This window comes from Sus scrofa, chromosome 14 (genome assembly GCF_000003025.6).
Source record: "Sus scrofa isolate TJ Tabasco breed Duroc chromosome 14, Sscrofa11.1, whole genome shotgun sequence".
Taxonomy (NCBI): Eukaryota; Metazoa; Chordata; class Mammalia; order Artiodactyla; family Suidae; genus Sus; species Sus scrofa.
Window position 1 is genome coordinate 113,052,500 of NC_010456.5, and position 23,213 is coordinate 113,075,712.

The 23,213-nt window shown below is 42.2% G+C and overlaps 1 protein-coding gene across 3 annotated transcripts in view; it reads right to left on the reverse strand.

The window, feature by feature from the left end:
• Nucleotides 1-20,500, reverse strand: part of C14H10orf76 (chromosome 14 C10orf76 homolog) — a 195,711-nt gene extending 175,211 nt beyond the window's left edge. The window contains exons 1-6 of one of the 3 annotated variants that reach the window (XM_021072732.1): nucleotides 20,266-20,418; nucleotides 10,619-10,692; nucleotides 7,123-7,235; nucleotides 3,695-3,751; nucleotides 3,448-3,594; nucleotides 329-436 (exon numbers count right to left, since the gene is read on the reverse strand). In XM_021072732.1, coding sequence (XP_020928391.1) covers nucleotides 329-436; nucleotides 3,448-3,594; nucleotides 3,695-3,751; nucleotides 7,123-7,224 — 414 coding nt within the window. In that variant the 5' untranslated portion in view covers nucleotides 7,225-7,235; nucleotides 10,619-10,692; nucleotides 20,266-20,418. Of the gene's footprint in view, nucleotides 1-328; nucleotides 437-3,447; nucleotides 3,595-3,694; nucleotides 3,752-7,122; nucleotides 7,236-10,618; nucleotides 10,693-20,265 lie in introns of all 3 variants that reach the window. The other 2 variants (XR_002338442.1, XM_021072731.1) reach the window with 2 other exon arrangements.

Genomic DNA, 23,213 nt, shown 5'->3' on the forward strand with positions numbered 1-23,213 from the left:
AAACAATGTTTAGAACTAATTATTCTTGTATATTAATTTGTTATATTTAAATTCATAAATGCTTTTAAGAATGTATGATCATATGATATAAATCATAAGATGGGCTGCTTAGTCTTTATCCTGCAGGGAAAGGATGCCTCGGATTCAAATCTGAATTTCAAATTTTCCTTTATTCAGATAAACCAAATGTGTAAAGTAAAAACATCTAAATTCAAGGCCAAATTCAATCATCTATGAATTGATGACTGACTATTTGAGTCCAAATCTTCTAGTGTATCTGCAGATGGTAAGCAGACATCCGCAGGCACATCTGCAGCTTATATCTCACCTTCATGCACAGCTCCGCCTTGTCAAAGCCCATTAGCATGTTGATAATGTCAAACCCAGAGGTAGACTTATTCTTTTGATGGACTCCTCGAATAAGTGCACACAAGGTCTGCAGAGATGAGAGAAAGAGTTCTTTCTAAAAAGAAAGTCTCAAAATGCAAAGGGCACTGGATCAGTGGCTTCGAACTGCAACCTCAGAACCTGCTTTTCACATAGCTAACATTCAACTGCTCTGTTCTGAACTCCAAAACACAGTCTAGGTCTTAATAAAATCCAGAAATTAAAAGAGGAACAGCAAGTGAAACTGTTGTCACCCTCTTCTTTTTTTTTTTGTTTTTTTTTGTCTTTTGTCCTTTTAGGGCCGCACTCGTGGCATATGGAAACTCCCAGGCTAGGGGTCTAATCGGAGCTGTAGCTGCTGGTCTACACCAGAGCCACAGCAACGCCAGATCTGAGCCATGTCTGCAACTTACATCACAGCTCACGGCAACACCAGATCCTTAACCAACCCACTGAGTGAGGCCAGGGATCGAACACAAAACCCATGGTTCCTGGTTGTTTTGTTTCTGCTGCGCCATGAAGGGAACTCCACCCTCTTTTTTTTTGTTTGTTTTGTTTTCTATCCATCCTCTTTTTTAAAATTACACTGCATGGAGTTTCTGCTGTGGCACAATGGGATGGGTGGTGTCTGTGCAGCGCCAGGACGTAGGTTGGATCCCTGGCCCAGCATGGTGGGTTAAAGGACCCAGCTTAGGTCGAAACTGTGGCTTGGATCTGATCCCTGGCCCAGGAACTCCAAATGCTGTGGGGCAGTAAGATAAAATAAAATAATTTTTTTAAAAAATTATGTTACAAGAGTTCCTTTCATGGCTCAGCGGTTAATGAACCCTATCAGGATCCATGAGGATGTGGGTTCTATCCTTGAGCTCGCTCAGTGGGTTAAGGATATGGTGTTGCCCTGAGCTGTGGTATAGGTCACAGACACGTCTCTGATCTTGAATTGCTGTGCATAGGCGGGCAGCTGCAGCTCCAATTCGACCCCTAGCCTGGAATCTTCCTTATGCCAAGAGTGCGGCCCTAAAGAGCAAAAAAAAAAAAATTAAACCACAAAGACTGGAAAGTGATATTCAAAAATAAGAAACAGTTCTTGAATTTGAGTCATGGGACTAGTGGAGCTCTCCTTTACTTACAATTAATTTTAGTATTTACATTATAGTTTATCATTTTTAGTAATTATATTTAATAACTACAGAAGTCCCTATATGATAACAACCAATGAATTAAAATCTTAAAAATTCAGAGTTCCTGTTGTGGCTCAGAGGCTAACGAACCCAACTAGTATCCATGAGGACATGGGTTCGATCTCAGGCCTCAGTCAGTGGGTTAAGGATCTGGCATTGCTGTGAGCTGTAGTGTAGGTCGCAGACACAGCTCAGATTCCGAATTGCTGTGGCAGTGGTGTAGCTCTGATTTGACCCCTAGCCTGGGAACCTCCATATGCCTCAAGTGTGGCCCCCCCCAAAAAAAGATAGAGACAAAAAAAAAAAAAAAATCTTAAAAATTCATTACAATGTCCTCCACTATTTACTAGCTGTATGAGCCTGGACCAATTGGTTAACTTTTCAGTGGCTCAGTTTTTTCATCTATAAAATGGGAACACCCTTTCCAATATGTGATCATACTAGCTCTTTCCATATGGAAGAATTCTCCTTATTTAAATTTTAAAAAGTTACCAAAAAATAAAATGGGAGGAGTTCCCATCATAGTGCAGCTGAAACAAATCCAACTAGGAACCATGAGGTTGCAGGTTCGATCCCCGGCCTCACTCAGTGGGTTAAGGATCCGGTGTTGCCATGAAGTGTGGTGTAGGTCGCAGACATGGCTCGGATCTGGCATTGCTGTGGCTCTGGCATAGGCTGGCCATATGACCCCCTAGCCTGGGAATTTCCACATGCCGAGGGTGCAGCCCAAAAAAGCAAAAAAATAAAATAAAATAAAATGGGAATAATAATAATAGTATTAATGTCATAGAGATGTTGTGGAAAACTATGTGAATTAATACTATAAAGCACTTAGAATAGTCCCTGGAATTTTGTTAAAATTCCTGGAATAGTGCCTAGAACTTAACTTTGTTAAAAACAAATATCTGCTCAGTGGTTAACAAATCTGACTAGGAACCATGAGGTTGCAGGTTCAATTCCTGGCATTGCTCAGTGGGTTAAGAATCCAGAATTGCTATGAGTTGTGGTGTAAGTCGAAGACTCAGCTTGGATCTGGTATTGCTGTGGCTGTGGTGTAGGCCAGCAGCTGTATCTCCGATTAGATCCCAGCCTAGGAATCTCCATATGCTGCCAGTGCAGCCCTAAAAAGAAAAGAGAAAAAAAAAAAATCAATAAAATATGGGTCACCGAGTGGTCTAATGTCAGTTTATTTCCACTGAACAATTCATAATTCTTACCCCCACACTGAGTCATTGCAATTATAGAAAGTACAGTTTCCAATTTTCGTTTCAACTTTCAATGAGTCCCTACCACTGTGACGCTGAAAATATAGATTTACTGTCCAAAGGTTAACAAAGCTACAGGATAAACATGGTCCTTTTTTCTGGGACATCAACCCAAAAGGTAATTTCTATATTCTATAGGTGAGAAAACTGGGGCTCAAAAAGTGATCTAGGAGTTCCCGACACAGCAGAAATGAATCAGACTAGGAACCATGAGGTTGCAGGTTCAATCCCTGGCCTCACTCAGTGGGTTAAGGAACTGGCGTTGCAGTGAGCTGTGGTGTGGGTTGCAGACTCGGCTTGGATCTGGAGTTGCTGTGGCAGTGATGTAGGCCAGCAGCTGTACTCTGATTCAACCCCTAGTCTGGGAATTTCTATATGCCAGGGGTGAGACCCTAAAAAACAAAAAACAAATAAAACAACAACAAAAAAAGTGATCTACCCAATTTCTAGGTTAGAAACTTAAACCCAATCTACTTAACCCTAACCTAACCTAAGAAAGAAAGAAAAAAGAAAACCTCAAACTAAACGTAATTCTAGGTTCCTCAAGTTTCAAAAATGTATTACAATTCCTTTCTCCTATTAAATAAGATTTTCCCAGTCTCCCAGCCTTGTACCTGCAATGCATTGACCACTCGAATCGGATGCTCCTCTCCCAGAGCCTGGATGCAGTGTTGAAATAAGCAATTAATATTGTCCTTGATCTTCATTAACTCTTCACCATCCAGAGATTCCAGCTTGCCTTCTAGGTACTCTAAATTCACCTGCCAAGGAAACAGTAAGGGCTTGAGTGCATTTTTACTGCAGCACTTGAGAAAGTAATCTCAGTTACCAGGAAAATCCACAGATGCCACCAAGTCTTACCTTCATAAGGAAGAGCTCCTCCCAAAATCGAGGACTGCACTTACTAGGGTCTTCTGTCTAAAACCAGAACATGAGAAGATTCAATATTTCCAGCTAACACTAAAACATTAAGATTACATTTGTAAGAGTCACTATTTACAACCACAGGTAACCTTACCTTTCACAATTAACTTTGAAAATGTTTGGTCATTCCAAACTGCTGTAATAGGGAACACTTTTGGGGTTTTTTCCCCCAAATAGAGGACACTGTGTATGGATATATATTCCCTGCACCAAAAGTTAAATAGTGGCTCCAAGACTCTCCCTTAAATCTTTCTCTTCTTATCAAGAAGTGAACCTAGCTATTTGAATCAGTCATATTACATTATGTTCCCATTGCATTTGTATGGTGCTCAGTTTTCAAAGCATTCACATACATGAAATACATGTATGGCATAGTGAGCCAGACAGGGTAAATATTACCATTATCCTCCTTTTAGGGAAAAGGATCCACAAGACTTACTCAAGTGCAGGAGCCAGAACCCAGATCATCTAAATTATATACTGCCATGATTTTCTTATAACATCCTGCTTCTACTTGCCCTCCTGTATGTATTTAGTCCTCTGATCAGAGTCTAATATGCTCTTTTCTTAATTCAAATTGGTTCAAAAATTTAGCAAAATTAAGGTGCTAAAATCCAAATTTTCTTAGCAATAATTTTTAAACAGGGAGTTCCCATTGTGGCTCAACAGGTTACAAATCCAACTAGTATCCGTGAGGATGCAGGTTTGATCCCTGGCCTTGTTCAGTGAGTTAAAGGATCTGGCGTTGCTGCAAGCTGTGGTGTAGGTCGCAGATGTGGCTCAGATCTGGCATTGCTGTGGCTGTGGCATAGGCCGGCACCTGCAGCTCTGATTGGACCCCTAAACTAGGTACTTCCGTACGCTTTGGATGCATCTCTAAAAATACAAAATAAAAAAATTTCAAACAGAAATTCTAGGAAGTGAGAGGCTTCTGGTTAACGAGTGGAATAAGAAAAAGAGAACCCCTACTATACAGGAAGTTGACATAAAACCAGTATAACAATTGCCGGCTATCACTTTACCTTAAGTAATTTTTAAAATTACTACCAAGACCTAATAGCTTCATTTGTTACAAGGTCTTGATCAAATAAGAAAATACTATACTAGGAATCGCTTCTGGGTTTTTCATTAAGAATGAAACAGAGAGAGTTCCCATCGTGGCTCAGCAGTAACGAACCCAACTAGGACAAGGGTTCAATTTGGCCTCGATCATTGGCATTGCTGTGAGCTGTGGTGCAGGTTGCAGACATGGTTCGGATCCCAAGTTGCCGTGGCTATGGGACATAGCATTCGACCCCTAGCCTGAGAACCTCCATTTGCTGAGGGTGCAGGCCTAAAAAGAGATTTAAAAAAAAAAAAAAAAAAAAAAGAATGACACAGAGAAGCAATATTTCTGGCCTCCTAATAAGGTCCTCGTTTAGTGAATTCTTTCTATCCCTTTCTCTCAAGACTTGCTCTCTAAAAGGGGCCAAACATTGACCTTCACACTCTGTAAGGTCATTTTGTTGTCTATATATGAAACAGGGAATTCATGGAGCTGGCATTTCCCATCCTCAAAGCTCACTCAAGCAGGAGTCATATGTATACCAACCTTACTTAACATAGCAAGAGCCCTAATAGGACCCTAATAACTACTCATTTTCTCTGTATAGCTACCTGTACTGACCTGTACTGACATAATTCTGTATTAATGTCTGCCTATCAAACATTATCCCTAAGGCTTGCCAAGCATTAGATGTTGTACTTGATTTTATTATTTACCCCAGGTCATGTAGCCAAGTTGAACAAGTTAGGATTCTGGAGTCAGACACTAGGGTTCAAATCATACCTTCTAGCTGTGACCACCAATCTTCTCATTATAACATGCTCTTTTACATTGAACATGTAAAAACATAGTCTTTTTGCAGCATTTTTGTCAGATTTAGACCTAATATATGTGGTGACAAATTTAGAATAATGTCAGGCACATAGTAGAAACTCAAGATATGGTAACTCTTTTACAAGTATTATTCTTTTTTACATGTAGTAACTATGACCAGGATTTTAGAAGACAACTACCTTTGCAGGGCATCTAATTACTTTAACCTTCCCTGATAGGATATATTTTACCACATGGGCTTGGACCATGGTCAATAAGTAGTTCTGAAGACCCAAAGAAATCCCCAGTCTAATTGTCACCTCATAGAGTTGGAGGATGAGACAGTCTAAGCAATTGTTCTACACACGAACAATTTGAGATAGAATATAATAGTGAGTCTTTTTTTTCTTTTGGTCTTTTTGCTATTTCTTTGGGCTGCTTCTGCAGCATATGGAGGTTCCCAGGCTAGGGGTCCAATCGGAGCTGTAGCCACCGGCCTACGCCAGAGCCACAGCAACTCGGGATCCAAGCCGTGTCTGCAACCTACACCACAGCTCATGGCAACGCCGGATGGTTAACCCACTGAGCAAGGGCAGGGACCGAACCTGCAACCTCATGGTTCCTAGTCAGATTCGTTAACCACTGCGCCACGATGGGAACTCCAATAGTGAGTCTTTTAAAAACATCTGAACCATGGAGTGCCCACTGTGGCACAAGGGGATCGGCAGCATCTCTGCAGCACCAGGACACAAGTTCAATCCCTGGTCCAACACAGTGAATTAAAGGATCTGGCAGCTGTGGTGTAGACTGCAACTGTGGCTCGGTTCTGATCCCTGGCCTGGGAATTCCATATGCCAAAAGGTGGCCAAAAAATTAAAACAAAAAATCTGAACCACAGAACTCTAGTGGACTTCAAGGGGACATCTAGGACAGAAAGGTCTTCAAGTTAAATTACAAGGAGGATAAGTCTTAAAGATATTCAGAAAGAAGCTTCTTGAGCATTCCTCCCTCTTTTCCAATTCTTTTAGTCAGCACAAGGCAAAAAGCTAGAAAAACAACATAACAACAATCTTATTAATTAACATAATCTCCTCCGTGAGGGAGTTCCCATTGTGGCTCAGCAAGTTACAAACAAAACTAGATTCCATGAGCATGTGGGTTCGACCCCTGGCCTCGCTCAGTAGGTTAGGATCTGGCATTGCCATGAGCTATAGTGTAGGTCATAGCTGCAGCTTGGATCCTGTGTTGCCATGGTTGTGGCACAGGCTGGTAGCTGCAGCTATGATTCAAACCCTAGCCTGGGAACTTCCATATGCCATAGGTGTGGCCCTAAAAAGCAAAAAAATAAAAAATAATTTCTTCCATGAGACAGCTCACCCTCACCCTTGCTCTCTCTTTCTCCCTCTGAAGAACTAGAAGGTAGCAGGCAGAAGTGAGGTTATTTCTCATTTTGGAACAAGAAACTACGGAGCTGAGCTTTGCAAAATGTCAGGGCTCCAGGCCTTACCATGAAGATCTCATCATACATCAGCACCACTTTTTCCTTCAGTGGTTTTTTGGAGGCTGAAGATTTCCGAAGCAAACCTCCTCGTTTCTCTACCTGTGCCATGATTAGAGAATCTATGAAAAGAAAGCCACAGTTAGTGCTAGAAATGCTCTTTAAGATGTTGGAGAGTCTCTAAAAATAAATAAATAAAAATAAAAAATTAAAATTAAAATAAAATAAAAAGATGTTGGAGAGTCTCTTGAAATACCTCTCAATGGGAATTTTTTTAGGAAGAAGAAAAAACAGCCATGTTATAGATCTTGTGCACCTGTCCAACACCCCCTCCTCTGATCAGGTAATTTCAAGGTTTAAATCATTACTTGGCTTACAACACAACACATTTTACATCCTTAAAACATGCCAGTGGACAAGACTTAAAGCAGATCCAAAACCAAGCAGGAAAATGTAACTAGCTCCATCTATAATAGGTCTGGCCATATATTTGAGTTTGATGGAAGGAAGGCTGCAAAGCACACACTGCCCACAGACTGATGGTGAAGTTAAATTTCAAGTATTGATCTAGCTTAGGACCATTAAGGCAGGAAGTGTGCTGCAGACTGATGTGCTCCATTGATTTCCCCAAAGTAAGTAGGTCCTTGTCACTGCAAAGTACTTGGCCTTCACTGCCTCATAAATCACACTGCACTTGACTGTCTTCAGAAATTCCTCTGGAAAGAGACACCTGACAGAAAACAGCAATTAAAAGACCAAAAATTAAATTTCAAAATAACCAAATACAACAACAAATTCCTTTCAAATTTAACCATACATTATATATTTCTAACACTATATTGCAGAACAATCTTTAGTGTATTTTTCCAATTCTATATAGAAACAGTTTCATGAATCATACCCAAATTTTCCCATTTGCTTCAAGGAATTCTCAATTTTTTTTAAGTCAAAACTTGAAATCCCGGAGTTCCCGTCGTGGCGCAGTGGTTAACGAATCTGACTAGGAACCATGAGGTTGCGGGTTCGGTCCCTGCCCTTGCTCAGTGGGTTAACAATCCGGCGTTGCCGTGAGCTGTGGTGTAGGTTGCAGACGCGGCTCGGATCCTGCGTTGCTGTGGCTCTGGCATAGGCTGGTGCTACGGCTCCGATTGGACCCCTAGCCTGGGAACCTCCATATGCCGCGGGAGCGGCCCAAGAAATAGCAACAACAACAACAACAACAAAAAGACAAAAAAAAAAAAAAAAAAAACTTGAAATCCCACAGGTCACCATGTGGATTTACACATTCACTCACTACCCAGATTCCTTCTATTGTTGACTAAACTCCTGTCTTTCTCTTAAATCCTAGGCTCTGGTTGTGAAACTTAATCTCACCCAACAGTAGGTAGGGATGGTAGTGAAGAGATTGATTTTACTTCCAGACAAATCCAAAGCATCAAAAAATTAATTTTGTTCAATGATTTTCAAAAATATGCATTATCGAAGTTCCTGTGTGGTGCAGCGGATTAAGGATCCAGCATTGCTGCAGCTGTGGCACAGGTCACAACTGCAGCATGAGTTCAATGCCTGGCCCAGGAATTTCCATATGCCACAGCTGCAACCAAAAAAACTAAAAGCAAAATATGCACTATCTTTCAAATCCAAATCAAAATTTTGTTTAAGGAAAAGATGCATCCAATAGAATAAAATACTGTATCTCAGACATTGTCTTTCTCCAGTACATATAGCCAAAAAGGAGATTCACCTTTGAGTGCTAAAAGAACAGAAAATTTCCTCAACTAGATATTAAGCATCCTTAGCACAGGGACTATATCTTACACTTTTTCTATAAGCATTTGGCTCTTGGTAAATGCTCAGTGTGTGCTTGTCATTGACTGATTCTAAGTGGGGGGACCGGAAAAGTCCTAGGTCTGAGCTAAAATTTTAGTAACATCCACATCTACTGAAGCCTCACTAAGCCCTATATTCCTTTATGATCCAGAGAAAACTGAAGGAAAAAATAACAACAACAAAAAGAGAAGATTCTTTTGGGCAATTTATACTATATTGATCTTGGCTTTGCCTTAAAGCATGAAATACCGCCTCCATTCAAAACATTCCTGTGTCTTTTAAATAGGTTGTCAAGAGGAAGATGCCCTTATCGGAGGAGAATAAATTGGAAATCAAGAGGATCCTATTAAAATAAATCAAAAGCAATGCAATCCTAAGCTTAGTGGATATAGATCTTGCATGTGCTTGGCTTCAACCAGTTGATTAACAGGAATAGTGGGAACCACAAGTCCCTGGATGTGAAAAGCACATGTTTACAAACTTCTGCCTCTCAGGATTTATAATTAGGTTACAGCTAATCAATGTCCACCCCAAATCTAATAAACTCACTTTCTCTATTTCAAAATCAATACTTTCTAATAAACAAAAAGGAATAGGAGAAGAGGGGAAAACAATTCCAATCCAAAGTACCAAGTTTCCTGAGAAATTAAATTCTTTTCATCACTCTCCTTCCATTTGAAGCAGGGGAAAATTCAACCAAGGGCCTCAACTCATTACTCTCTGTCATCATCACAAGCACATGGAATTTACCACCCAAGCTGTCTGAAATGTGACTGGAAACTGACAACATAAAGCCACCTCCTCCTGCCAGCACTCCACCCATACAGCACAGCAGAGAAGGGTGCTTCTAGGTAGAAGGCTGGGAGAAGTGTAGAACTCTTACAAAAAGTCTTTCTGGGGTCCCAGAAATTAAGCCTATGCTCCCAAATTTGAAAGTAAAGTATTTGAATGGCAGACCAGTAAACTGCAATACATCGATAATATGAGAATAATTTGTTTACATCCTCCCAAATGTTTCTCCGGTTTTCACAATCCTCCCCTACTGCAGAGAGAACAGCAAGACATAATGGAACAAGCAAGCAGCAGAAGCAGCAGAACTGAGACCAGAACACAGCTCTCCCAACTAGATTACACTAAGCCGCTATGCTTATCGGTTTCCTAACAAGTAAAACTAGGGGGAGAGAACTAGATATATCATCTCATTATTCTCTCAGCATCACCAAAATACCACAAACACATAAGGAACAACTAAATATTGTACAGCACCAGTTTAGGCACTAAGGGGTTACAAAGAGGAAAATCAGACCCAGAGCAAATCCTCTAGGAGCTCAAAATCTATTGGCTGAGACGGCATAGAATGACCCACAGCACAAGGCAAATCATGGGAAATAAATAGGGTAAAAGTACAAAGAAAATGCTATGGCACCAGGAGGAAGAGAAAGACGCATTCTATGTCTATGCTATAACTTCTTTTGACCCAGGTTTTTAAATCCTTCCAGCAAAGAAGCAGACAGAGCAAGGCCACAGAAATCCCACAGAAAAGGCATCTTAAGCTTTAACACAGTTTCTCAAAAATAAGATATAATAGACGAAGTATGAAAAAGAATCAGGCAACTTTTTAATACTAATTTCCCCTACCACCAAACAGGAATGGCTTCAATTCCCCCCAACTCACTGGTAAATCAATGAAGTCTTTCATTCCTAAACCTCAGCTTCTGCTGGTCCCATGACCTACAGCGCAACTTCTCTCTGAAAGATGCAAGGCATACAACATTTTAAGAACTATATCTCTAAGTAATTCAGCCACACACTTCTTAAATGCACATCATTTCACATCATTATAGGATAGTCAAATATCAAGATGTTAAAACTTAAAGCCAAACATTTCCAGGCTATAGTATGTAATGAATGCTAGCTACACTCAACCAGTTATTTACTTTATTGTCTTCCTGAGCACAATACATGCCAACTCCAGTATCAGAAAATTAATATAATAGGAATTCACTCTGATTTCCAGAGTTACTAGTTAATCTATCAAAAGTCTTGGTATTATATCTATATGAGATGATGAAGGTTAACTAAATCTCTTGAAGTAATACTTTCACAATATATGTAAATCAAACCATCATGGTGTACACCTTAAATTTATACAGTAATGTATGTCAATAATTTCCCAATAAAATTGGAAAAGAAAATGAAAAAAGTCTTCAGTTTTGGTCCCGATTTGTTTTTTTTTTTTTTTTTTTTTTGGCCATGCCCACATCATGTGGAAGTTCCTGGACCAGGGATCAAACCCATGCTACAACAGCAACCCAGGCCACTGCGATGACAATACCAGATCCTTGACCGGCTGAGCCACAAGAGAATTCCCCAATTCATATAAACTCATTCTATAACCTTAAGTTTCCTTTGCCTTCCTGGGCTTCAATTTGCCAATCTGTAAAAAGAAACCATGGCAAGGATGTGCAAAAAAGGGAACACTTGTACACTGTTAGTGGGAATGTAAATTGGTACAAACATTACGGAAAACAGTACAGAGGTTCCTTAAATATTAAAAATAAAACTACCACATGATCCAGCAATTCCACTTCTGCATATATGTCCAAAGGAAATAAAGTCACTACACTGAAGAGATACGGGCACCCTCATGTTCACTGCAGCACCATTTACAATAACTAAAACACAGAAATTACCTAAGTGTCCATCAATGAGCAAATGGATAAAGAAAACACACTACATGCACACAAAAGAATATTTTTCAGGCATAAAAAAAGGAACTCCTTGGAGTTCCCATCGTGGTTCAGTGGTTAGGGAACCCAACTAGCATCTGTGAGGATGCAGCTTTGATCCCTGCCCTCAACGAGTGGGTTAAGGATCCAGCATTGCCATGAGCTGTGGTGTAGGTCGGATCTGGCTCGGATATGGCATTGCTGTGGCTGTGGTGTAAGCTGGCATCTATAGCTCCAATTAAAAAAAACAAAACAAAAAACAAAAAACAAACAAACAAAAAAGGAAATCCTGCCATTTGCAACAAGATGGATTAATCTTGAAGTCACTATGCTAAGTGAAATAAGTCAAAGACAAATATTGTATGATCTCACTTATATGTGGAATCTAAAAAAGCCAAATACATAGAAATAGATTAGATTGGTGGTTACCAGGGGCTGGGGGATGAGGCAAATGAAGAGATGTTGGTCAAAGGGTATAAACTCCAGTTACAAGACAAGAAAGTTTTGGGGATCAATGTACAACACAGTGACTACAGTTAATAAAACTGTGTTACACATCTGAAAGTTGTTTAGATTAAATCTTAAATCTTCTCATCACATAAAAAGTAACTACATGAGATAATGAATACATTAACTAACTTTATTGTGGTAATCATTTCACAACAAATATGTATATCAAATCATCGTACTGTACACCTTGAAGTTACACAATGTTATATTTTGATTACATCTCAATACATTGGAGGAGGGCATGGAACAGCTCTCTGTAGGCTTCCAATGTAATGGAATGGTCTGGGGTTCTAGATTCATACTTGTAATGGACTATTAGCAAGGAATCTCCAAAACAATAGTGTAGGTATATGCTGGGGTAAACATCCCAAAACATATCAACCTGCATATTAAGAAAAGAAAAAAGAGGAGTTCCAGATGTGGCTCAGCAGTAACTAACCTGACTAGTACCCATGAGGATACAGATTTGATCCCTGGCCCCGCTCGGTGGGATATGGCATTGTTGTGAGCTGCAGTGTGGGTCACAGACAGGCTTGGATCTGGCATTGCTGTGGCTGTGTCGCAGGCCAGCAGCTATAGCTCCAATTAGACCCCTAGCCTGGGAACTTCATATGCCACAGGTGTGCCCCTAAAAAAGAAAAAGGAAAAGAGAAAGAAAAAAGGAAGGAGGAAAAAAGAAAAATGAATAAAAGTAAAGTAAAATGAATAAAAGGCCTCTATAAGAAGTGATATGTGCACTGACATGAGAACAATAGGAAGGAAGCAGTCATATGAAAATCCTGGGGAAAGAGTTCCAGACAGAGGCAACGGCAAATGCAAGGGCTCCAAGATTTGAACACCCTTGGCATGTTCAACAAACAGAAATGCCAGAGTGGGAGTTTCCATTTGGCTCAGTGGGTGTGGCCCTAAAAAAAAAAGAAAGGCCAGAGTGCCTAGAGTATAAACATTCTCTTTTTGAAATGTTTTGTAAAGTTTATTGGAGTATTGGAGTGAGGTTTTTTGGTTTTTTGTTGTGGTGGTGTTGGTTTTAGGGCCATATATGGAAGTTTCCAGGCTAAGGGTCTAATAAGAGCTGCAGCTGCCGGCCACAGCCACACCAGATCTAAGCTACATCTGCGACCACCACCACAGCTCATGGCAACACCATATCCTTAACCCACTGAGCAAGGCGAGGGATGAAACCCACCTCCTCATGGAACTGGTCGGGTTTGTTTCCACTGATCCACAATGGGAACTCCTATGTGAGTTTTTTTAATACATAGAGAACTCAAATGTCCATCAGCAGTAGAATGAGAAAATTATATTTTATATTTATATATATAATATATACAATAGAATTTACACAGAAATTTAAAAGAACAAATTATTGGAGTTCCCATTGTGGGTCAGGGGTTAACAAACCTGACTAGTATCCATGAGGACATGGGTTCAACCCCTGGCCTTGCTCAGTGGGTTAAAGATACAGCATTGCCATACGCTGTGGTGTAGGCTGCAGAGGCAGCTCAGATCTGGCATTGCTGTGGTTGTGGTTTTTTGCAGGACAGTGGCTACAGCTCCAATTAGACCCCTAGCCTGGGAATTTCCATATGCCTCAGGTATGGCCCTAAAAAGACAAAAAAAATTAAAAATAAAACAAATTATTGAAACAACATTGATAAATTGAATAAATGTCGAAAAAAAAAAAAGTCTGAAAGAAAAGCATACAGGAGTTCTCTTGTGGCGCAGCAGGCTAAGGATCTGGCTTTGTTACCACAGTGGCTCGGGTTGCTACTGTGGTACAGGTATGATCCCTGGCCTGGGAACTTCCACATGCCATGGCCGCGACCAGAAAAGAAAAGAGCACAAACTAATGATTCAACTTATGAAATTCAAAAAGGCAAAATTAGTCTACGGTGATAGAGATCAGAATAGTGGTCACCATGGGTGGGAGATGAGTAGGAAGGAGCATAAGGAAGCCTTTTGAGGTATCAGAAAAGTGCTCTATCTTAATCTGAGTGGTGTCACACAAATATGTACATGTGTAAAAGCATTATCAAGTCACATACTTCACATTATGTACGCTATTCCTCAATCTAAAGTAATATGTGCGTTTATATATGAAAATTTAACAGTACCCATGCAGAACACTAGAACAAAGGCTAGCAGGGACCCTAACTTGTATACACAAGACACTGATCTAAAAGCTTGGATAGGAGTTCCCATCATGGCGCAGAGGAAACGAATCTGACTAGGAACCATGAGGTTGTGGCTCGATCCCTGACCTTGCTCAGTGGGTTAAGAATCCAGTGTTGCCATGAGCTGTGTGTAGATCGCAGATGTGGCTCGGATCCTGAGCTGCTGTGGCTCTGGTGTAGGCCAGCAGCTGTAGCTCCAATTGGACCCCCGGTCTGGGAACCTCCATATGCCGCGGTCACAGCCCTGAAAAGACCAAAAAAAAAAAAGAGAGAGAGAGAGAGAAATAAAAGCTTGGATAGAAACTCCCAAGATTAGACAGTTTTAATAATCATCACAATCAGTGGTTCTCAACTGGGGCAATTTTGCCTCCCAGGGGACATTTGTCAATGCCTGGAGACGTTTTTGGTTGTCACAACTGGGAGGGGGAGTTCCCATTGTGGCTCAGAGGTAAAGAACCATGAGCATGCGGGTTCAATCCTTGGCCTACTCAGTGGGTCAAGGATCCAGCGTTGCCATGAGCTGTGGTGTAGGTCGCAGATGCAGCTTGGGTCTAGCATTGCTGTGGCTGTGGCATAGGCCAATGGCTACAGCTCCGATTAGACCCCTAGCCTGGGAACCTCCACATGCCAAGGGTGCGGCCCTAAAAAGTACAAACTATAAAAAAAAAAAAAAAAAAGAGAGAGAGAGAGAGAGAAAGAGAATGCAAGACATTTCCACTCCAAATCCCAACCCTTCATTTCTCAAACTAGTTCCTAACATGCCTCTTCCTTTCTGAAGGCCCCCAAGGATTTAGCTTACTTGCTAGATTCACATCCTGCTGCTCCACATGACCCCTTGCCACACCTTCTTGCAGTGGCAGTGTGACACAGGTTCTCCCAATTCCACTCAGATATTCTAAAACCAGAACACCTTTCTATTTTATTGAATTGCTTATTGTTAGTCATTCCAAGTCTTTTATACCTCCAAAACGAAAACAGAGTGAGGCCCACATTTTTTTTTCTTTTTAGGGCTGCACCTGCGGCATATGGAAGTTCCCAGGCTAGGGGTCAAATCAGAGATGCAGCTGCCGGCCTACACCACAGCCATGCCAAATCCAAGCTGCGTCTCTGACCTATACCACAGCTCACAGCAACACCGGATCCTTAACCCACTGAGCAAGGCCAAGGATCAAACCCCTGTCCTCGTGGATACTAGTCAGGTTCATTACCACTGAGCTACAACAGGAACTCCTTTTTTTTTTTTTTTAAATGAGAGTTGGAACATTTATTTCAGATTCTCTGTTTTTTGTTTTGTTTTGTTTTTGTATTTTTTTTCCTTTCGCCACACAGGCAGTATATGGAAGTTCCTGGGCCAGGGATCGAACCCACGCCATATATCAGCAACCAGAGCCACACCAGCGAGAACGCAGGAGTCTCAACCTGCTGGGCCATCAAAGAATCCCAAGGCCCGATTTTTGAAGCCACCTTTTTAAAGTCCCTTCATAGAGAGTTCCAGGAAAGGCCACCATTCTCTTGCTCTATCACTTTTCTTTTTTTAATGACTAGGGATGGAATTCATCACTCATTCCTCCAAATCTTTCAGAGCAGTCTCCCATTCAAAGTGGTATATGAGGAGTTCCTATCGTGGCACAGTGGAAATGAATCCGACTAGGAACCATAAGGTTGCCGGTTCGATCCCTGGCCTCATTCAGTGGGTTAAGGATCGGTGTTGCTGTGAGCTGTGTAGGTCGCAGATGTGGCTTGGATCTGGCATTGCTGGGGCTGTAGTGCAGGTTGGTAGCTGCAGCTCCAATTGGACCCCTAGACTGGGAACCTCCCTATGCCATGAGAGCGGCCCTAAAAAGCAAAAAACAACAACAACAACAACAACAACAAAAAAAGTGGTATATGATAATAAATAACACTACTGAGTACTCACTACATACTTGGCACTGTTTTAAGTGCTTTAAATATACTGTATTTAACCCTTGCAATAAGCAGATGAAGTAGGTACCCACAATTTCACAATGAGGATTTTATTTTGCCCAAATAACAGATAGTAAGTGGTAAGCCACTAAATCTCTCTCTTTCATAGAACTTCTCCCTATGAGAATATCCCATTAATGCAAAAATCACATGCTAACGAGTAGAACATTGAAAATCCGGATTCAGTTAAAGTTCTATGGAAATTCCAAACTGATATCCATAATATCAACACTCCAATTTTATCCAAGAAAAGTCAGTCAACTGAAGACATCACCTGACAAGCATCATCCCTATTTTCTACATGCTAGGACAGAATCAGCCTGATTCAATAAAAAGCACATGAGCCACTATGGGGCAGCCCTCTGCACAGTGCACAAACCTACACTTGAAAGTGGAATTAACTCAGGGACTTTCACAAGACTAAGCAGCAAGTGGCAAAATCAGGATTTCCCCAATCTCTACTCTGGAAAGCAGCCATAGTCTGTACCTATTAGAAGTAAAGTAGCTTCACAGAAGAGAATTCAATCTGGTCCCATCAGAACCCACTGAGTCCGACTACTTTCAAAAACTAATAACACACGGAGTTCCCATCATGGCGCAGTGGAAACAAATCCAAATAGGAACCATGAGGTTGCCGGTTCAATCCCCGGACTCACTTAGTGGGTTAAGGATCTGGCGTTGCCATGAACTGTGGTGTAGGTCGCAGACGGCTCGGATCCTGCGTTGCTGTGGCTGTGGCCAGCAGCTACAGCTCCAATTAGACCCCTAGCCTGGGAACCTCCATATGCCGCAGGTGCAGCCCTAAAAAGCAAAAACAAAAAATCCCAAAAAAACTAATAATACAGATGAAGAGGTTTAAATAAACATGACTATTGCAGGTTCCCTTTCAAATGATTTTACACAAGAAGGAATGCACTTGCACCTTCAAAAGGAGGAACCAACTTCAAATTGACAGGATTTCAGGAAACTCTGATTGAAAAATCACATTTTTCTGACATCTCCCCAAATGAGAATTCACTGTAAGATCCTCTTCTCAATGAGCAGCAGCCTCTTGTAAATTAATACTGTCTATCTCCTGCTCAAGACCTAAATTTCCTCAAGCAGCACGTCACTCATGTCCTCTTCATTTTTCTTTCCTGTTGAACCATACAAGCCTCATGAATATCACCTAAGTATAAAATGAAAATTATAAGACAGACTCCCATAATCTTAAGGAAAGCCCAAAAGGTAACTGCAACCTGGCAAAGTAACTTGATTCCTTGCTAGATTAATAACTAACATTTATTGAGATCTTATAATAACATGGGCATAGTATAAGGGGGAAAAAAAACCCACAAAATTATTGAGTTATGGCCCCTGCCTTGAGAAGCTCTCTCTTAAGTGGAAGAAGAGCATATTCTATTATTTCCTTTTAAAGAAATAGAATAAAGCTTATTTTCCCTGGATTTTCTTCATATACGTCCTCACTCACTCCAAGCTATATCAAGTTCACCAGGCCTCCATGTTTTGAGCTGCCTGCTAACATCTCCATGCGCACATCCCACAATCAACTTAATCTCAGCACAGCAGACTACTTCCCTTACACTTCTTTCTATAGCCACCCAACCTTTAAAAAAAATCTGCTCTACTTTTTAAAATCCATGTCCTGGTCAACGAAATTCCCATTTACCCATTTTTTTCAAATTAGAAAGCTTACCCCACTGTGTCTCTCCAAAAAGTCACCAAGTCCTATTGCAATTATCTTAGAAATACTTCTAAAATCCATTATTCAGACTCTCAGTCAACTGCAACAACTCTAATTGGTCTCACTGCCTCATTTCCTTTACTTATTTTATTTATTTATTTATTTTGGCCTGTCCTGGGCCAGGGACTGAACCCAAACCACAGCAGTGACTTGAGCCATGCCTGTCCTTAACCCACTGCACCCCAAGCAAACTCAATTTCTCATTACTTTAATCTGCATTTCTGTCACTCACTAACATAAAAAGCTCCAGTGGCTCCCTACTCTCTTTTCAGTCTCACCTCCTGGCAATTCCTCCACACACATGTCCTGTTTCAGACAAATTTCTGACACTTATGTCATTTTTTCCCCCTCACTTTCACCATGCTTTTACTCATGCTGTTCTCTCCAGCTAGAATGCCTTTCCTTTCTTGTGCAAGCTCCTCATCTTCCGACACCCAACTCAAGGATCTTCACCCTGTAAAGATTTCCCTGACTCTCCAGGCAATGGTAGTATTTCCTTCACACCTATAAACTCTTTTAAATGGATATATAACACACAGCACTACAGTTTTCATATGAATATGTCTAAATTTTTTTTTTTTTTTTTTTTTTTTTTTTGGCTGCACTTGCAGCACACACAAGTTCCTGAGCCAGGGACCGAACCCAAGCCACAGTAGTGACAACATTGATAGATTAACCACTAGGCCACCAAGGAACTCCTCTTGATGTTCTTGAGAAAAGATACTCTTGTTTCCAACCCCAGCGCCAGTTATATATAGTAAGTGCTCAATAAATGTGTGTTGAATAAACAGTTCACCCTCATATATCCTGGGTCAATTTGTTATTTGGTTATTTTCCCAAATTTTATGGGTTCTTGAACTTGAGTCTGTATAAAAGTCCAGCTTTCGGGGTTCCCGCTATGGGACAACGGGAAGGGCAGTGTCTTGGGAGCTCTGGGTCGCAGGTTTGATCCCCAGCTGGGCACACTGGGTGAAGGAGCTGGCATTACTGCAGCTGTGACTGGGGCGCAGGTTTGATCCCTGGCCCGGGAACTCCATATGCCACAGGGTGGCCAAAAAAAAAGATTCCAAGTTTCATAACTATTTTGAGTTTTCAACAAGTTTTTCATCAGCAGCATCATTATTATTCAAATGCTGAACAAGCAAATGAATTATAATGCATAAACACCCAATGAAAATAAATACCTTAGAGGCTACCCTATTCACTAAGGAAAGAATGAGAGCTTCCCTTCACAATCCTAACAAGATGGATCCGCCTTTCTCTAGCGGATATAATATCTAGGAAAGCCTTCACATAGGAAGTACTGTGCACACAAGACCAACTGAAGGCAAAACAATTTCAGTTAACTGTGCTAATAGCAGGAACACAAATCCTATTTGCCCTGGTTTACAAAGTCAGTGAGCAGACAGAATACAAAGAAACAGCTCTCACTAGGCTCAAAACTTTTTCTGGAAAGGAAGAACTGAGAAGGGTCAGATATCCACATTTACTTGGGCCTTCCCAAGTTTCTGCTTCCCCATGAGAGGCAGCACTCCTCAGCTTCTGATAGTTTTTTTCTCCTGTTTCTTTCCTACACCTGCCTAGGAAGAGGTTCGTTTCCTAGGCTCACACCAAATAACCCACTGAAAACACAGTAGCTTCAGTGATTGGGTATAAAAGGTGGGCTGAAGCCGGTGGTCGAGACTGTAAAAAGGACAGGATGGGGCCCTTCCGGGACACCTGAAGACTTGGGGCAGATCTTCTTCGAGGTCTTGCTCCAAGTCTCACCCCTGGACCCGTCTGGGCTGAAGGCCACCCTGGGGTGGGAACTAGCTGGTGGAGGGCTCTCCAAGGTAGCCTAAGGAGTCGGGGTCAGCCTCGGACTGGGGTCAAAGGTCAGCGCTTCGGCTGCCAGGCGGGCCCAGCAGGGACCCACAGCGGGAGGGACATGACTGGCACTGGAGAGTTAAAGGGACCGGCCACTGGAAGAGCTAGTCGCTTCTCTTTCCGCTCCGTCGCCCTGGGCCCAGCCTCCTAGCCGCACGCAGCCTCGGCCCGCCTCAGCAGCTGTCCTCCCTCCCTCTCCCCCCGTCACCCCCGTCGTCCCTTAGGCGAGCACAGGCCCCGCCCCCCCAGGGCAGCCTCAGGGCCAAGGCCTGGTATGGCTGCACCAAAAGAGGGTGGCCAGGTTCGGAGACCGGCCCGAGCGCGCGCCGCTTACCGAGCCCCTGGCTCCACCTCCACCACCCGCGCCGCTCCCGGGCCCGCTCGCTCCCGACGCCACCGACGCCGCCGCAGCTCCGGCCTCACGGACGCGTTCCCGACCTCCCCCAACCCTTCCCCCGGCCCGCTGTGCGCCACCGGGTCCTAAAGCCTGACGCATGACAGGTACGCCCGCGCCTGCGGCCTGAGGCTGGCTGGAACCACGACTCCCAGCAAGCATCACAAAGACTACGACTCCCGAAATGCACCGCGAGTAAGGAATTAGCAAAGAAACATTATCAAGGGTCCGCTGGCTGCAAGTAGAATTAGCAGTAACGCAACATTGTAAATCAACTATAATCCAACATAAAATAAATCAACTATAATCCAACATAAAATAAAAATTGAATTAAAAATAGAAAGTGTTGCTAAGTAATAATAATAAATAAATGAATAACTACCCTAAAAAAGTTGAATTAGCACTTTTTAAAAAATATGGCACTTGAAATTAGCAATTACGCTTACGGAATAAATATATACTCTAGAAACAGTGACAAAGTTTGGAAAGATATATGTTTCAATATCTTTATTGCAACTCCGAAAGTGAACGATGAAAACAAACTCATTCATTCAACATATATATACTATGTGCCTGCTTTCTGCAAAGCACCTTGTAAAGCTTGGTCAACTTGGCAAATTTTCGTCTCCGAATTTCAATTTTCTCGTATACAAAATGAAAGATTGAAAAAGATATACCCGAGAGTTCCTGTTGTGGCTGAGTGGGTTAAGAACCCCACTAGAATACATGATACAGATTCGACCCCTAGTCTGTTGGTTAGAGTCTGGCTATGCGGTGAGCTGTGTGGCTGTGGTGTCCACCTGCAGCTGCAGCTCCAGTTCGACCCCAGGAACTGCCATGTGCTGTGCGTGCACCCCTAAAAAGACAAAAAAATAATAATAAAGATATACAGGGCTGTATGAGTGTGTTATGTCTCCTTACAATGGCTTTATAAAGTAGGTACTTCACAATAAGAAGAAAAAAAAAAGGGTTTTGAGTGATTAAACAGCTTGCCTAATGTGTGTTTTGTTTGGTTTGGGGGTTTTTTGTTTTCATTTTCTTGTCTTTTTAGGGCCATGCCAGCGCCATATGGAGGCTCCCAGGCTAGGGGTCGAATCGGAGCTGTAGCTGCCAGCCTACACCAGAGCCACAGCAACGTGGAATCTGAGCCAAGTCTGCGACCTACACCACAGGTCATGGGAACGCCAGATCCTTAACCCACTGAGCAAGGCCAGTGACCGAACCCACAACCTCATGGGATTTGTTAACCGCTGAGCCGCTCTGGGAACTCTGGATATTTTTTAAAAAAGAGTAAATGTGTCAGAGTTCCCGTCGTGGCGCAGTGGTTAAAGAATCTGACTAGGAACCATGAGGTTGCAGGTTCGGTCCCTGGCCTTGCTCAGTGGGTTAACGATCCGGCGTTGCCGTGAGCTGTGGTGTAGGTCGCAGACGCGGCCCGGATCCCGCATTGCTGTTGCTCTGGCGTAGGCTGGCAGCTACAGCTCCGATTGGACCCTAGCTGGGAATATGCGGGAGCAGAAATGGCAAAAGAAAAGAAGATCTTGAGGTCCTAGTTCTGAATTTTAAGCTTTTAGCTGAATTTCCTATTTTTTTTTTTTTTTTTTTTTTTTTTTTTTTTTTTTTAAAATATTTTTGACTACTGAATCTATTTTTGAGTATTAAAAAAACAGGATCCTCGTGGGCAGTGGTTACGATCCGACTAGGACCATGAGGTGTGGGTTGGTTGGCTGCTCAGTGGGTTGAGATCGGCGTTGCCGTGAGCTGTGGTGTAGGGCAGACGTGGCCGGATCCGCGTTGCTGTGGCTCTGGCGTAGGCGGCGCTACAGCTCCGATTGACCTAGCTGGGAACCCATATGCCACGCCAAGAAATAGCAAAAAGACCAAAAAATAAAAATTAAAAAAAAAAAAAATTACAAACTGAGATTATAATTGTAACAAAATGATAGGTGATGGATAGATAGATAGATAGAAAAGTGTTTTACATATTAGACAATAAATTATCAAGAGCAAGAAATGCACAAGATGTAAATACCCTGAAAATTCAAAAAGGAACAATTACCTGTCGGTCTCCAGAGGTTACCTGGGAGAAAGTGAAGATGAAGTCAAGTCTCAGAAGAGAAAAGAAAAGGAAAGGAGATGCGAAGGTGAAGCAACACAATACACTGGCGGGAAGTGAATTAAATACAGATTTAGAAGAGGGAAAGTTTAGAAGTCCATAGACTGAGTAGGTAAGAGCATGACCTCTGGAATACCATAGGGATGAATCCCAGGTCAGCTACCTGCAAGCTGCATGACTGCAGACAATTGTTTGAACTCTCTGAGCCTTGGTTTCCTGTATGGAAAATGGAGATAATAAAAGGCCAAGGTCATATTGGTTTTATCCAGCCCTGAACCCTCCCTCTCTTTTTCTGAGGGCCTCTTCCCTTGGGTAGAGTCTTGATGGAAAACCAGCCCATGCGTGACCAAGTTAAGCGAGCTGATGTGACCTGGGCTTGGCCACTAAGTGCAGCCTCCAAGGGCATCAGTTTTTTTTTTCCTCTTTTTAAGGCCTGCAGCATATGGGAAGTTCCCGGCCTAGGGGTCCAATCTGAGCTGCACCTGCCAGCCTATGCCATAGCCACAGCCACAGCAACACCAGATCTGATCTGCATCTGTGACCTACACCACAGCTTGTGGCAATGCTGGATCCTTAACCCACTGAGCGAGGCTAGGGATCAGACCTGCATCATCATGGGCATGAGTCGGGTTCTTAACCTGCTGAGCCTCAATGGGAACTCCCAAGGGCATCAGCTCTTGATCAAGAGATGTAAAGATGGAGTTCCCATTGTGGCTCAGCGGAAACAAATCCAACTAGGATTCATGAGGTTTCGGGTTCCACCCCTGGCCTC